Source organism: Solea solea, chromosome 5 (assembly GCF_958295425.1).
Source record: "Solea solea chromosome 5, fSolSol10.1, whole genome shotgun sequence".
Taxonomy (NCBI): Eukaryota; Metazoa; Chordata; class Actinopteri; order Pleuronectiformes; family Soleidae; genus Solea; species Solea solea.
In genome coordinates, this window is record NC_081138.1 from 16,686,171 (window position 1) to 16,702,877 (window position 16,707).

The window sequence follows — 16,707 nt, forward strand, 5'->3', positions numbered from 1 at the left end:
TATGATTTCAGGGATTTATTTAACTTTATTGTACAAAAGGCCAAATAAAGCAGATTTCTGTTGTTTGCATTACAGTATGAAATAGTACAAATATAAATTTAAGAATGTATAGCTACATTTTTGACTTTCATGTGGCATGCATTATGTGCATGTGTACATACAGTGCATGGATATGTGCGTATGTAAATATTTACTTCTATGTATGTTTAGAAGGGGATCATGTTGGATAAGCAAGTAAAAGCAAAACCTTGTTTCTGTTTGTTCCTTGTCACTGCAGTCACTGTTTGACTTGCTTACTTCTACGTTGTTTAAGTACAATTACTGATGCTACCTCACATGGAGGCGACCTTACACAGTGTCTCCACACCCACCGGCACCTTTCACCCTGTGTAACTCTGGAAAGGGAGAGTCAAACTCCTTCTCCAGAGCCAAGTCCGTGCATGAGGTGAGTCCAACTACTGTATTTTTAACTGTTATTGCTTCATCTCCTGCAGCAGCTCCGGCTCCTTCTTTGCCAGCATGGTGCGATTCAACATCGAAAGCGACAGTCTCTGCAGCCAAGTGTCGGCATGTCTAGCTTTGCCCTGCAATTGCCTGCTGCCTCACACAGTTATGTCTCCACCCAAAGGGTGGTGGCCGCGTGAAATGGAAAATCCCTCCAAAAACTAATAACCTATCACTAATTCTAATCTTGCTCATGAGCTCGGGCTTCCATATTTACAAACGTGTCTAGAAATGTACTCTCGTTGTTATTTATATTTATAGTGATATTTTGTTTTACCTCTGTGTGGGGAGTTGTCAGAATAAAATAAATAAATAAATAGAGATGTGCTTCCAAAGTAATCAAGAGGCAGTTTAAGAAGAGAAAATGTGAAACACTATAAAACCGTTACAATAAACAGGGCGCTTGATTTGCTACACCATTAAATATAGATTGTTTCCACCCACATATGACGAGGTAATTTGTCTACCAATAAATATGTAAAAAATGTGGACCTAAACTTTATGTTAGACAAAAATACTGATTTTTCTGAAAGAGAAAAAAAAAAAAATATTTTCTATGCGAAGAATGGCCAAGCCGTGGGCACATCAGACACATATGTACACTTAAGTGTCCCAATATTCTACAAGAATAGAATGAACTTATTTTGTTCCCAAAGGTTTATACTTCCAAAATATTTGCTTATAATAAGAGTTGTGGCGGCAGAGCAGGACCTATCTTGTGTCCAAGGGTGGAATACGTTGTCATAGTTGGTCATGAGTAGATAGTGATGACCTCCCGACCACCACCTCTCACCAGCAGCACTCTTTCCAAGCCTTCAGTCAAAACCTCCAAAAACTCCATATCTGAGGGGACAGTTAAGTAAGCAATCACCTCCACAAATATACCGTAGCCCTTAATCTTCTACAAAAGGACACGGGACAACGTGGACCACATTGGCAAAGGATACAGTTCTCGTCGCCGTCTGTGTTTCGCGGTGGTCCCGGCATGTTGAGCAGCACTAACCGAGCGTCGTGGGACCTGTTAACTATGGCCTCGTTGAGCTTCACAGCCGTATGCATTCGTCGCACATTGGACTGATCCCTAAAGTGCAGCAAGAGGAAGACACAGAGTAACATATGGTAGCAATGCAACATCATGGATGCAAGATGCCATTAAACCCCACAGAAGTAGAAGAAGAATAGGGCAGAGAAATATGGACTTGTGCAAGGAAGAAACTTATTCAAATCAAGCTTGCAGGGGAATGGAAAAATAAAGTCAAAGGTTTAGTATTCGACTCACGGCCTGAGGCTCATGAGTTCTTTGAAGTTCTGAGGGGCAGCGTTCTTGTTCCTCCTCTCTGCTTCCCACTTCTCTCTTGTCCATGTCATCTTATCCTTCTGTGGAGAAGCCTCCACTACCTCCTCCTCCGCAACGGAGTATAGACTTCCCATAGAATGTTTGTCCTTAACCAGCTGGGCCTGCAGGGATCATGGGAAAATGCGGGTTGGTTGTTGTGTATGAAACAAAGCGCTAGTACTTCAAAATAAATAAATAGAAACAACTACATAAAAAAAAAAAACAACAACATACCTCTCTTTTTCTTTCGGCACTGGACAGCCTCATTTGCATCAACATCTGGGACCTCTGCTCCATCATTAAAGTCCGCTCATAGGTGTATGCTGAGATGTCACTGTCACACTGAAATCATATTTACTTATTTTAATTGGATTATTATTGTGTCAGAAACATATTTCTAGAAGTGGACAGTGTGCAATTACACAGAGAGCTGTAGAAAATGTTTCCTCTACCTCTATCTTTACTGATCTTTACTGATGAACTGATTTTTGGAATTATTGTATCAAATGCCTCCCTTTGCTTCATCACAAACTGGAAAGCGTTCACTGTGGATTTTATTCTCAGGTTAGCTGCTCTGGAAACCCTTCAAAGATCTCACTGGTGCAAACTTGTATACATGGGTCTTATCGGCCGGCTTCCCCATTACATAGTTTCACCAAATAAAATGATGGACACTTTTCATCCCCAGATTATCAACAGAATGCTCCTTCCGACTGGAACAATCTACAGTACACACTCAAACTCCAGAATAAAATCTGCTATTTTCTTATTGTAATTTGGATGAGTTGTCTTAGTCAACTGCAATCTCACTGGGATCATCCTGGTAAAATAAGGGTTAAATAAAATTAAATAAGGAGATCACAGATCCCAGAAACTTTTTCTGGGATCAGTTGTTATTAAGGGAAAGTCTCACCATCTCCACCACCTCCACCTCAGCCTCTATTCTCAGCTGATAAAGGAACAAGGCCAAGTCCTTTTTCATCTGGATACTGTTGTCATCCATCTGGGCTACAGTGAAGATGCGCATCTTACATTTCCTCCACACCTAAGATACAAAAAAAGTTAAAAATGTCACTTTCACGAAAATGCAGTTAAAACAAAAACAACCCGATTAAACTTATACAGTTAACTCTTTGATCTCACCTTGTGTTGTTTAAGCAGGAAAGGCAGAAGCATCAGCATCCCCCCATCGTGGACGATCCACCACACATCAATGGTGCCATCTGTGAAGCGTTCGTGGTTGCTCGGGTAGAGAGACACATTTTTGGGCACCATCAGGGCCAGGTGGGCGGCTGTGGTGCAGCGGACTGTGTCTGCATGGAGGTCAATATATAGGTTGTAATTGTGCTGTATAGATGTATATATTCATGCTGTGTCTCTAATCCGATACTTTTAAATGCTGTGTAGTGAATCTAACTTTGTCAACCCATGAGAAAATGTGTTGCTAACCACCTTGCCAAATTTGAATGATTAAAAAAGGCGTTGAAATCAGTATTTGTACAGAATATAAAGGTAAATGCTCTGATATCAATCTCCTGCTCATCAAACACGTAGAGAAGTGACAGCTTTGGTCTCCATCATTAATTATGTGTGTAGTAAACAGCAGGAGACTGTGCTACGTTTCCTCATCTTTTGGAATTTTAAATAAAGTGGCAGAGCAGAGGTTTTGAATCCAGGGAAATGGGATTTGCAAGACAAAGACATCTCAGCTACAGCAAACTCAAAGGAGCAGGAGCAGTTAGGAGGATTTATGCCATATTTTTTTAAGATGCACCTAAAGCAGACAATTAAAGACCTGGAGAGAAAATGTTTTCAGTCTTTACCCCATAATTCTTTACTCTACTACTACTGTGTTGTCAGCCACTTTTCTAATGGACTGTATTTAATGTCTGAAGAGGAGAATCTCTTGCCTTACATGCACTTTAATTCATACTGGATGGAGTTCAGATTATTTCACACTTTTGCTTGGCAAGTTAGTCGTCACAAATAAAGATGACTTTTATGATCTTGGAAGAGTATACACGATCAGCAGAAATGAAAAGCTTATTAGAATGTACAGAATCAGGCTATAAAGGTGGAACGGTGATTGAGCTGGTTTTGTATTAGTTGTAATGTTTAATGTCCTTGAAAATCACTTCAGGGAAAGGGAACTGGCAGTGCACAATTGACTTCTGATTTCCAAGTAGGGAAAGTCTCACACATTTCATGGTGCCATATTTGTCAGTGTGAACATGCTTAAGCAGTGAAAATTGCAAGCTGGAGTGTGGAAGTTAATAAAGTGCCAGTGTTAATGAATTAAGTTAATTCGTGGACTTTATTTCATCATCCCAGAAGTACATTTAGATGAGCTTTTTTTTAGTCGTATGGTCGCTGTAAATACAAGCTGACTATAATGAGGCATCTATTCTGCACATAGAGCACATACTCAGACAATCAAGGCTGGATTTGGAGTGGCAGTCAGTGGGACTTACTGATGAAAGTCCTCCAGGCACGAGGGTCCTCACTCTGTCTCCAGCCATACGGCCAGCCCATTACCACAGTATTGTGCTTCATGCCTCCTAGACCACAGGACTGGATCAGATGGACGATGCCCTCGTGCACCTTAGACGCCACCATGACCTGACAGAAACCCTTTACCCGTTCTATTTCCATCATGTTCTTGATGGCCTGGAAGAAAAAGGTGGTTATGTTGAACGCGAGACCATGTCCTCAAGTTTTAAGTGGATATATAAAAAAATTTATTAATCAATTAAATTAATGCATAATACTGTTTTTAAGGGGGAATACAATTGGCATTACAGAAAGGTGTTCATACTTTATATAACAAGTGGTTGCATCCACAACATGTTGAGCATGTACCTGTTCAGCTGCCTGCATCTCCCCAAAGCTGTCCAGGAAGTTTCCCTGGATGACAGTGCCCACAATGGTAAGACCCTTTCCTGCCTTCAGCTGTGAAGCAAAAGTAAGCAGCCGGGGGTATTTTACATGGAGGTCCTCATCCAGCTTTAGCAGCACCAGCAGCTGTGGTCTGTAGTGCAGGGTCACAAACAAATTTGGTCATAAACAGAACATATTTAACAATGGCCCAAAAACTGTCACTCAAATATAGAAATGTTCTTGCCTTTTGATGCTGATCAGAAAGCACAGACCCATGTGTGTTTCCATTTGTGTATACATCCATTAAAATTCACTTACAGTAAATATGGCAAATTAATAAAATTGGGAATGTTTAAAAATGTTTGTTACATTACTTATTATTAGAAATGTCTATTGTGCGAGATCTTTGGTAGATGAGACTGTCTCTACAGCTTTTACACATGAAGTCCAACATGTTTAACTTAAACACACCTCTAGGCATTTTTTACCCTTTGAATGATTAAGTCATTGCTTACTATATATAAATAGTGTACGTTACGAAACACTGAACCAATAAACAAATCATGGGTTAAACTTCCTTTGACTATAATTTCTAAAATAAATTTTCTTTATGTAAGCATTTCTGTGTTGATAATTCTGGCAGGTCCTCATTACTGTGTTCAAAATTAAACTTGGAGATGTGGTACAGCGGCTCAGCCAGTGGTCAGCATCCCAGCCATATGTTACATGGTTGTGAGAAAACGTTCAAAGCATCTCCTGAAAGTGCAGCTCTACAGTACCTCCAGTTTTTGGTGTGAGGGGGTCCGATCTCTAGTCTCAGCAGGGCGTAGCGTGCAGCACTGAGGGACAGTCCTCTTATCCCATCTCCCCACTCCTTCTCTGCTCTGTTTTTATATTTGTGAGTAAAGACGACAATTCCACGTACATATCAAAATGTCAAAATGTAAGTTAAAAACATTATTGGACTCCAGACTTACCCCTGGTACTCAATGTATTTGTAGATCATCCCAGCAATACACATGGCCACAATAGCGTAATACCAGGAGGAGATGAACATAAGAGCCAGACACATACTCATGCCAAGGAAAGATAAAGCCCTGTGGGACACATTACATTACATTACAAATTTCATGTCAGTAGCAGTACCATAGCAAGTGTTCAGCATTGCTATTTAAGTGTGTGTGTGTGTGTGTGTGTGTGTGTGTGTGTGTATGACTCCCTGATATGGTACACTAGCACTCACCAATGGTAATATTTAAACCTTGGCCTCCAGTTTGGTGTGCGTAAAAGAGTCTGAACTGCACAGGCTAAGTTCACAAAGAGATAGCACATCAAGAAGAACCTGTTGAATAAATTGAATTACAATTGTTAGGTAGACATTCATTCATTTGTGAATGGTATAAATATAAGGCCGTTATAATAATAAGAAGAAATGGTACAGTTCCTGTACACAACACTACTTCTGGCATGTGTGTGCATGCATCTGAGCTTACATAGAAAGAATAGGAGCAACCATATCCAGCGAGGCAATAAGGATACCCAGCTCTGCAATAAGACCAGTCAGTAGCAGTGCCCATGTAGGCTCTCCATTGGCCTTTCCATGTCCAAAAACCTGAAACAAAACACTCAAAAGCTTCACATACAGTAACGCAAAGCACCATTTGTATCATATCCAAATTAACTTGCGAATTCCAAATGAAAAAATGCATCCAGCAAACAACCCAAATGTAACTTAGAGGTTATCCTTTTGTTATAGTTACCCCTGCTTAGGGCCGACACAGGGAGTACACTAGATGTAGTCAACTTAGAGGTTATCCTTAATATATTTAAATTATTACATGCTTTATAAATACCCTTCAGAATATCAACCAAATGGTTAGTGTACGATCAACCATGTGTATTGTGTTGCCTCACCCTTAGGAAAGGAATGATGTTGTCTTTAGCAACAGCCTGAAGAAGTCGTGGAGCTCCAGTAAGTGACTGCAGGCCTGCTCCAACTGTAGAGAAGAAGGAGCCAATGACAATAACCCACGGTGATGGCCACGAGAGAGTCCCCACTACCAAGTTCTTGCTGACGGCATCACCGAACCTGCAAGTAATTATGTCCAGGGTTACATTTAGCTATTGACTTTAAGTGGTTTGATAAAGGGAGCTACTTGCAATGGGACACAAATGAACTCACTTGTCTCTGAGAACCACGCCCTCAATGCAAGACCCAAACAGGACTACAGAACTGAAATCTGAATAAATGATGTCAAGGAAATGTAGATGTCAAAAAGATAAACATCAAATCTCTTTTACATGGAAAAAATTGTTGTTGTTCTGGGTCTTATTGTGAGCTGATACTGCAATAAGGATACAAACAAGAGAAGTTGTGGTTATGGCTAAAATAGTTCCCACAGGAATGGACTTCTGTGCATCTCGGAGATCACCAGATCTGTTGGAGCCTGCCATGATACCTAAGAGAAAATAAAGACAATAAATAAAAAAATGAATGGCATGAGTTTTGAAGTATCCCCCCAGCTGGCTGGATTAGAGGGCGGCATGTGATTATGCTTTGTTTTTTTCAACACATTTAAAAATGACTTGCATTTGATGGGTTAGTACTCGACAAGCTGTTTAACATGCTATTTAAAGGACTCATTATGTAATAATGTCCACATCATTTAGGGTACAAGTCAACTACTGTGTGTTTATATGTCAGCTTTGACAACAACAATGATTTTCATGGCTATTTTGTAAATAGATTGTCTCAGAGACAGAAGATACTTAGTTGAGGGTCGCTTGGATTTTGATGATATTATACCTGTGGACGACGGGAAGAAGATCCCCACCAGAAGTGTGAAGGATGTCGCGATGTCAGCTGACACGTACATGCCAAAGTTTTCCATGGTGCCATGGACATCTACTGACGGTAGCCCTGATTTTTGCAGGATCTCTCCTCTCTGCAGGTAGTTGCCCCACATGTTTTCTAACAGGAAAACACACTATTGTACTTAGAGCAGTGCAACAAACAAATCAACCACCAAAGAAGATTTGAAATTACCCCTTTATAATTCAAATAGTTTCATTTTCAACCTATTAAATTTGCCACATAATGATAAAATCGCTCTTAAAAGTGTGTGAAGTCGTGAATCAACATTCTAGTGGTACATGTTTACCTTTTTTAATAATAAGTAAGAGTTGTAATTCTGAGTTTCCAACAAAATTCTACACAGTCAATCAATTAAAAGTTGATTCACCTCTCATAATCCCACTACCCAGACCAGGGATGGCTTGTATCTCTGTCACATTGTTTTGGAGGAAAAACTCATCGCACTGAGCGCTGCTCATGTTCCCTGGCAGGCAGAACCTGTGCCACAGCTGACTGGGCACAGTGATGTTTCCCTCCGTCACAGTCTTAGCGCACACGTCAAAGAGATCTCTCACCAAAGTCCTGTTGCCTACCATGCAGATCCTAATGCAAAAAACATGGACAAACAAACAAGTTGACATCATTACCATGTAAGTCATTATTTCCACAACCAGCACCTTCATCGCCATCATCATCGTCTTTATCATTATCTCCAGACTTTGGATTAAAAGAAAAGAGCATTTGACACAGAAAATGTATATTGTATATCTCACTGTGCAACTGTGTATGTCCATATTAAGGTTACCATGATTTGCAATACAGAAGTCAAAACCAAAACCTCCCCTGCAGACTTACGGGAATTCTGGCGGATGAGCCACAGACTTGATTGCCCCAATGTAGATCGAGACAATAGAGATAATGACGCATGCCAAGAAAAGAGAGGCCAGCTTGTTGACATATTTGACTCCGACAAAAACCACCACAGCCATCAGTGTGAGGCAGAGAGTGCCGTACACACGCATATTGTTCAGCATGGCAGTGTCACTCCCGAGTGTGTCCGTGGCATGAAAGATGGCTGCCTGAGGGACCAGATATTTCTGAAAAACAACAACACATGTTGATGCGGCGATTCATCTTAGGACGTTGCATTGACGTCACTGTCATTTGGACACGCCGAATCATTCTAACCAGTATCACAATTCAAATCTTAGCGCTAAACTGAACCACTTCCTCAGAAATGTAGCTCACACACACTCAAATGTGGCCTCAAAGGGCATTGCAAAATAACACTTAAACAAACTGACCAGAAGAATTTCAATGGCACCAAGAATGTACATGGCAGAAGCGAAGGTGGTTCCTAAATAGAAGCAGAGTCCCACAGCGCCTCCAAATTCTGGGCCAAGGGAGCGTGAAATCATGAAATATGACCCTCCAGCTGCAAAAGACAAAAACACTGTTACACACAAACAGCCCCTGAAAATATCTGAAATTTTATGTTTGATTAATTTGAAGGCTTTTGCTGCCCCCATGTGGACAAATCAGTCATAGAAACGAAAACTTTTATTTTTCAGACCAAAAAAGGATATGAAGATCCAGCAAGTCATTGTTTGAAAAGAAGTTCTACAAAGTCAGTTGTATATTTATAATAACTTCCATAAACTAATGAAACAAAGGTGCAGGATAAATGTACGACAAGTGGGAATTGAAGAGCATGTCCAAAGAATTACCTGGGACAACGCCATTAGTAGCAATGGCACTCATTGATATGGCAGTGAGCATTGTCTGCAAAGGAGAAGGAAATTAAATGTAACTGCTGAAACAGAGCCAGTATGTTGTTTAATGTTGGTGGTGGAATGTGTGTGCGTGTGCATACTAACACAAGAGCAGCACATGAGAACAATCAGCAGGGACTGCATGATGCCAGCCATCCCAACGATCCATGTCAGTCGGAGGAAAAGAATGACGCCAAAGATGTTCTGGAGACACGGTAAGTAGACTCCCATCAGAGTGCCCATGTTGGGTGACTGATGGAGAAAAGGGTGGGGAGGGGCACACAGAGAGAGGAGAGTACTGAGCATGACATTTCCTGAAACAAGTGTATTGATCGTTAACATTGACTGATGTACTTTTTAAAGGTCATTCAATCACGTTATCTGCTCTTTGCATGTATCCAGGTCTCAAATGGGCACAGTGTGACTGCACAGTGTGCAACGCCAAAAGTAATCTATCAGCAAGTCTTAATACAAAACTAAGAACTTGGATAGCAAGGCTGGGGAGAGGCTAGAGGTGGATTATACTGTAGCTTAATCCAAAAATACATAATGTTCCTCTGTTGTGCCCAGACACCTGACCTTGGGGGTCTCCCTGTGTGAAGCCTCAGTGCTCTCCTCCTCCTCATGCTCCTTTGCTCCCTGGGTGATGTTGGTGTAGTTGACCAAGCGGCTAAGAAAGGACGAGACCTTTGGTCGGCTGTCCAGCTCTTCCTGGAGGAAGAGATGAAAGGTTTTATTCATCTTATTCATCTCAGTTGTAATTGGGCAGAAATACTGAAGAGCAAAAGTGCCGGACCTCAAACAATGCCAGGTTCCTGTCATAGAAGTCACTCCTCTTGCCAGCAGCATCAGCATTGTTGATGAATGGACTATTCTCACTGTGATTTCCATGTCCTAGTGGAGAGAGGAATTAAAAGAGACTTTAACGTTAACAAAAACACAGATATCATTTCTCCTGTCAGTTAGTGCACAGGCACTTTGTGCAGCACAAAACGCGAACAACCAGACATTCATGGACATTCAGAGCTGATTCAGGGACTTATCTGTCTTTTCTTTCCTGCAATAATGAATTAAACAAACAACTGCAGACTGATTTCATTGACAATGAACTGCTGTACTTTTTTGTCTCGTACCAGATATGTATAACTGATACGTATAACTGCAAGGACACTTTGTGGATCACATTTTGGGAAACATTTTCAATACGCATTTTATAGATTCTACATAAAAAGGAAACACATCAAGTCAACAATCAAATTAACAATACACATGAAAAATTCTATTAGGAAAAACATTGCCTTTGCAGTAATTCATCAACAAACCAGACAGGAAAAAAAAAAGAAGCAATTTTCTATGCAAACTCGGATGCAATCCCTTTCAATATTCAATCAGCATTTAATTATAAACCAACACAGTAAAACCCAATTAATACAGCAGAGCTGGTATGTAAGGCCAAAAAACAGCACAGAATGGGGTCCAGGTGATAAACAGGCATGTAATTAGATTTTACTCCCATTAACTTTTGCTTTTGAGAATAGAATCAATCAAGCAGAGATGAGAACAGTGCCCGGTGAACGGATTGCACGCAAAATGGCACAGCAGAAACACACACACACACATGCGTATTTACGCTCGTAGGCATACACAAACCCAATTACCTTGAAATTACCTAACTTTTGTTTATTGGAGCATGTACAATTGAACTGTTTAAAAGACAAATTAATCCTACGACACTAGAGTCTGCCAACTAACTAAGTGGCCATGAAAGACAAAATATTTCCAAACATGTGTTGAAGGTATTCCAGTGCGCTGACGAAGTTAGTCACCACTCACCGGTGTTCTGTGTCCCACTGCTGCAGACTTCCCTGTTCATAGCTGTGTGATGCCTGCAGACTACAACAGAGCTCTGTGTGGTGCGCCCTACTAGCTTGGGGAGTTGTCGATTACTATCCGGGACAAGTGGTCACCCGGTTGATGGGTCTGATCAAATGTGCTCTGTAGGGGTCAGTGAGCTTAAAATGTTGTGACGATATTTTGGCGGGAAACTTTGCCGTAACAGATATAGAAAATTTGTTTTGAAATTTAAAAACCATGTATTTAAGATGCAAAATGTAACATGACCAGACCTTAACGACCTTCTTCTAACAATTTCCGGCAGGCATAATGACATACTGTATGTCTGTTTTTGTTTTACAGAGGAATAATAATAAAAGTCTGAATGAAAACAATTATATAATGCTTAATGTTATCTTTATTCTTAAGAAATATCCATTGGTTAAAACCTTTTTTAGTATTTTATTCTGACTATTTTAGTGTAACTGTGGTTTAAATTTTTTTGTGTGAGTTGCAGTGTCTCCTAACCTTGTGCTGGACTTTCATGTCGACTTGACAAGGCCTTTTTTCCCTCACTAAATATTTTTAAGACAGCCAGGCCTCGGAGATGTGACATCCAGCTTATAAAACCTGACAAATGTGAGGGACGAGGACAAGCGAGCTGCAACGCACATATTCTGGATAGAGACCCCTGTAAACAGGGCCCAAGAAGTTGCAATGCACCTTGTAGAATGTGCCTGTAATCCAGCTGGAGGTCGAAGACCTGAGCTAGAATAGGCTAGGGCTATCACCCATGACACACACAACTGATCCCCCTTTCTGAAGTCTCTCATCTTCTTCACATAAGTGTGTAAGGCACAGATCGAGTACAACATGTGCAGCCACTGGTTGTGACTGAAGACTCCTCAAGATCCTCTTGAGAACACGAAGTGCAAAAGCAAGATTAGGCTTTAAGGACATAAGATGCCCTGGGACGAACTGCATACAAGCTGGGTTCTCTGACAAAATGTGAATCGGAGTGCTGCCCCCACAGGTGTACCCTCAAAACCAACATTACATGTACACATGGCAACAAAAAAACATGGACAGTAGAAAAGAGCTGGAGGCGTAGCTTCCTTGGCTTGACTATCACCACCTATATATTGCAGTCCAACAAAAAAAAAGGTCAAAAAACATTGCCTGTGTGTCAGGGTTATTAGAGTATAATGCACTCTGTTTTTATAGATCAATTCCTAGAAAAGACGGTGGGTTGTCAAGTTTTTTCCCAAAGTACAAAGGTTATGAACCCTAAACAGACACAAATCAATCAGAATAGGTACAACAACAGCGCCAACAAAATGTCATCATGATCTTTTAACATTTCATTAGCTCACTTTGTCTAGGCTGTGGTGTACACGGCTGAGATACTTGAAGCCGGCAAGAGTTTCTGTGTTGTGATCGGTTCAATGATTTCAGAACGACGAAATGTTCAAGACGGAAGAAAACTTCACAGTAAAGCCGATTAGACCTGGAAAACAATATTGCGCTCTTGAGGTTTTAGAACGTCTTGTTGCAAATCTTCCTCTTTAATAAACATTGAAGACTTGATGCTGAGGCAGATAAGTTGTGCAGCTCAGCACACACACTCTGCTTTGTGAATGTTATACTGGTTTGTGTAAACGTGTGTGTGGATCTTAACTAACTATGTTTACATGGACACGTAATGGAGATTTGCTTTTAGGTGATAACGAGAGAGAGAGAGAGAAAGATAGTAAAAGAGACTACATGGACACATCCTCTGCTTCACTCTTCTCTCCTCCCTGGCCTGTGGCAAGAAGCGCTTTAATTCTGTTACAGCAATAGGCCAGTGTTAGCTGTAATGGGTGTCTCTCATGCAGAGAGGCATCTGAACAGAACAGAACCCGCTGAGCTGTGCAGCAAAACATATTATCCTTGATGCGTGCTAATGATGGGAAAAGGACGGCAGCTCAATCTGATTACCTCAGGGGGTGAAGGTGGGTGGGTAGAGGTGATCGCACAGCAGACTTTCAGAAAAGACACAAATGAACTAAATGGGGATTTTCAAAAGGGTTTAAAACTATTACTGAGCAAACCACCAAAGTATCAAATATATAGAAGGATTGTTTATCAGCTGGAAAGCAAGACACAATAATATATAATATATAATAATTCAGTATGCGATCAACAGTTAAACAATGTTGTATTAAAAATCCAGTAAGAATTTGTGATATCTAATGGTGAGTCTGCTGATTATAACAAAAAAGACTTCTCCACTCCCACCTCCTTTGTTTGCAGAGTATGCTTTCACATTGGTCGTATGTCCTTTCAGGAATACGACCAAAAAGCTTGTACACACCAATAGCCAAAAAAAACTCTACAACTCTAGAATTACTAAGCATTTTAGGTCCATGGTTTTGCATGGTGTTTCTTTTCCTGTGATAGATTTGTCAAAAAATATGCATCATATTTCACAAACTGATTTGAATTTGAGTTCTATACTCACACAGAGAGAGAGAGAGAGAGAGAGAGAGAGAGAGAGAGAGAGAGAGAGAGAGAGAGAGAGAGAGATTGGACATCTGCATTCTCCTGTTTAGTTTGAATTCTGTTGCTGTTGTACTTTTTACCACAACAGTTAGCCACAAGCTCTTTTAAATCACAGTCGGTGAAGACCAAAACAAGATGGCAAGAGACGTGACTTGTTATTATGTTAGATGAGGAAGCATTTGCTCACACCTTTCCTACAACAATCGTAAAAGAGGGAACAATGAGTTGGATATATTGGCACCTAACAGCGAACAACTAAAAAGCTCCTAAAAAAAAGCCCTAAAAACTGTCTCTTTCCAGGTTTGAAGGAAAATAGAAGCGATCATAAGCCAGTGTTTGGTCTAACTGTAGAAACATCAATATATCCTGATCAACAAAAAAGTATTGTATTCAACACATCACCTTGCTTTTCAATAAATTAATTAAGGAGAGATAATATGCTATTTTGTTTTAATTGCTTTAATAATTCATCGTGATGCTGCGATATTGTGGGATTTTATAATCAACAGGTCAGGCAAGAAACCGATGGAAGATGACTTATGATAAGCAAATAACCACGTTGCCACTTGCAACATCATTCCATACGTGTCCGTTTCCTTCAACTTGTGCTTTCTATGGCAACAACTGTGAGCAAAGTAAATGAGAGGTGCCGTGTATTTTAGGGAGAACAGAACTCCCACAGTGACCACAGTGTCCTGTCGGGTGCTGCTGAACAGAGCTGAGTTCACAGCCTGAAACAGAGTCTGCACTGTGTCACTTCCTCCACGCTGCAGACGTCACACTGTAGCATGTAGCGCACCACTCCCATGGTAAAGTCATCCCATATAAGCAGCCACTTTTAGACTGTGACTTACGTTCCCACCCAACATTGTTGAATCCAGCACGTTAAAACGAAAGGTGGGGCAATTTTTCCACATGTTCATGCCTTAAAATGCTGCCAGTTACACTGACAGGGGAAGATATTATTGTCTACTTTCCAGAAGTCTCTGAAACATACTGCGCAGCCTTTACTCCTTGTCTTTTGTCTCACACTTACATCCTCCTTCTCCACCTCATCCTCACACTGTCCAGCATTTACTCTTTCTTGCAGCTGTCCGCAGTTAAATGGTTTAATGTTGTTGTTGTTATTGTTGCTCTCAGGCGTTGGGCAGCAGGACAACAAGAGGAAAAGCCACAGGATTTTCCCCCTTCTGTCATCAAAAGCTTTTAAACAAGACATGGTGCAAAGTTCAGTTATGACTGCCACTTCTACCTCTAATCTGGAATGTTTTTTGCAGTTAACATCCATGTGTTCCAGAAGAGATCGACACGCTGAGATTCCCTCTTGTTATTCTTCAGACACTAAGATATCAGTCCACTTGAGCAAAGTGGCTCATTTGTAGCATTGTTTATGCAAACATGTACCTTATAACCTTACACAAAGCAGCTTTTAAGTCAACATCTTGGATCGCTTCAGCACCCTTGTAGGAAGCAAACTGTCAGAGGGACATTCCCTGTGTGACAGACTGGAGAAAAAATAAATTAATGGCCACTCAGTGTGTAGGACTGCTGGTGCTTGGATAAGCGTGGGTGATTCTTTTGAAGGGCACGCCTAACCGAGTCTTTTATTAAAAAGGAAAAAAAGGAAACTTTGCCCAAGTTGGTTTTCTTTCTGAGCTCACGCAAATCACTGCTGCCCTCACATAATCCCGCCCGGCACCTACAAACTCTTCACTCCTCTTCTCATTTTTCCCGTCTGCTTTCTATGTTGATACAGTGGTAAGACAAGAGAAAGTGACACTGAGAACGAAACAGACGCAGAGGAGTGAGTAGGGATAGATTCGCTCCTATGAAAGGAATCCCTCCCCTGGCACAAAGAGAAGCTCCATGTTTTGTGTGACAAAGCACTTGAGGCCTTTTCTTGTGGCTGGTACCCCTCAAACACACAACCCCACCCCCAGTCTGTCTCTATCTTCCCCCCACTCACTTTCTCACTGCTGTCATTGTTTCCCCTCTGTTACTCACTTGTCCGACCGTTTACTTTAAACTTTTCCATGGTAAGGACAGTAAAACCTCCAGATTGACAGAAAGAATGCATCAGCAACTTTACCTAAAGTGAGCTGTCAAAAACAGACCTGCCTGCTGTGGGAAAACTGCTTTCTGGCTCTCGGGGATTGTCATGGTAACCATACAAGCAGCTGTTCAGAAGTGTCTCGGGACAAAGGAACGAGTCACCATGCTCTGTTCAATACAACTCATATCAGTTATGGTGACTATTCTTTCAGCTCTGAAACATCCAAACCAGTCACTCTGTGTCCATGTTAAGAGATAGAGACCAAGTTGTGGGACTTACCATCAGAGCTGACAGTGTCTTGATAATCATGGTTTTCCTGTCCAGTGTCCCTGTAATCCACCCAGTTAATCCCCTCCAGACTGTCATAGCTGGATTGAGCTTGGTCCTTCACTGGCACCACTGTGAAATGAGGCATGTTTTCATCACTTTCCTCTGCGTCTGCAGCTCAGACTCAACATAGCAGGCTAACTGTTAGCCAGCCCCAACTCCCACAAATGGCAACTACATTCCACCACACTGCACTCACTTCCTCCAAGGGTATTATCATATTCCCCACCCACAGGACAGCCCCTCCTGGAGTTTTTGTGTGAGTCGGTGTGGAGTTCTCTGGGATGCACTCTGCGAGAGTGACCTGCGGGGCAGAGCTTTGCTTTGTCATGCCTGAGAGTGAGAGGGCGAGACAGCACAGGATGAGCCTCTTTTTTCCTGCCGTCTGTGTTACAGTAACCTGACAGCTGACAGAGGAGACCTCATCTGTTCAAGGTTCACACAGACAGTCCTCTGTGTAATGTGGGACTTTACCAAAACACACAGACAGTACACGTGGCAGTTGGGGGGGGGGGGGGGGGGGGGGGGAAATCAAACTGCACTGGAGGAGAGGAAAAGAGGGAGGGAGTTGGGAAATAAACCACAGCACAAAGTTATTTTACTTGAA

The 16,707-nt window shown here is 41.4% G+C and overlaps 1 protein-coding gene across 1 annotated transcript; it reads right to left on the reverse strand.

The window, feature by feature from the left end:
- On the reverse strand, positions 1-16,413 carry slc12a4 (solute carrier family 12 member 4). The gene is made up of 24 exons (XM_058629879.1): positions 16,053-16,413; positions 10,140-10,237; positions 9,923-10,054; positions 9,449-9,595; positions 9,299-9,353; positions 8,876-9,006; positions 8,427-8,668; positions 7,960-8,174; positions 7,524-7,688; positions 7,078-7,176; positions 6,900-6,957; positions 6,632-6,806; positions 6,211-6,329; positions 5,961-6,059; positions 5,695-5,814; positions 5,497-5,601; positions 4,700-4,868; positions 4,312-4,507; positions 2,984-3,153; positions 2,754-2,885; positions 2,075-2,182; positions 1,784-1,962; positions 1,452-1,585; positions 1-1,347 (listed from the first exon to the last, which is right to left on the reverse strand). The coding sequence occupies exons 1-24, from the start codon at positions 16,186-16,188 to the stop codon at positions 1,256-1,258; spliced, it is 3,276 nt and encodes a 1,091-aa protein (XP_058485862.1). The 5' UTR covers positions 16,189-16,413; the 3' UTR covers positions 1-1,255.
- Between the last annotated feature and the right edge of the window lie 294 nt (positions 16,414-16,707).

Excerpts from the sequence above, each read along its gene's own strand:
- slc12a4 (XM_058629879.1), bottom strand. The coding sequence starts at position 16,188 with ATGCCTCATTTCACAGTGGTGCCAGTGAAGGACCAAGCTCAATCCAGC. Across the intron at positions 4,508-4,699 it reads AGATGCAGGCAGCTGAACAG|GCCATCAAGAACATGATGGA; the intron begins GTACATGCTCAA and ends TTTTTCTTCCAG. Across the intron at positions 1,348-1,451 it reads CACAGACGGCGACGAGAACT|ATATGGAGTTTTTGGAGGTT; the intron begins GTATCCTTTGCC and ends CTGTCCCCTCAG.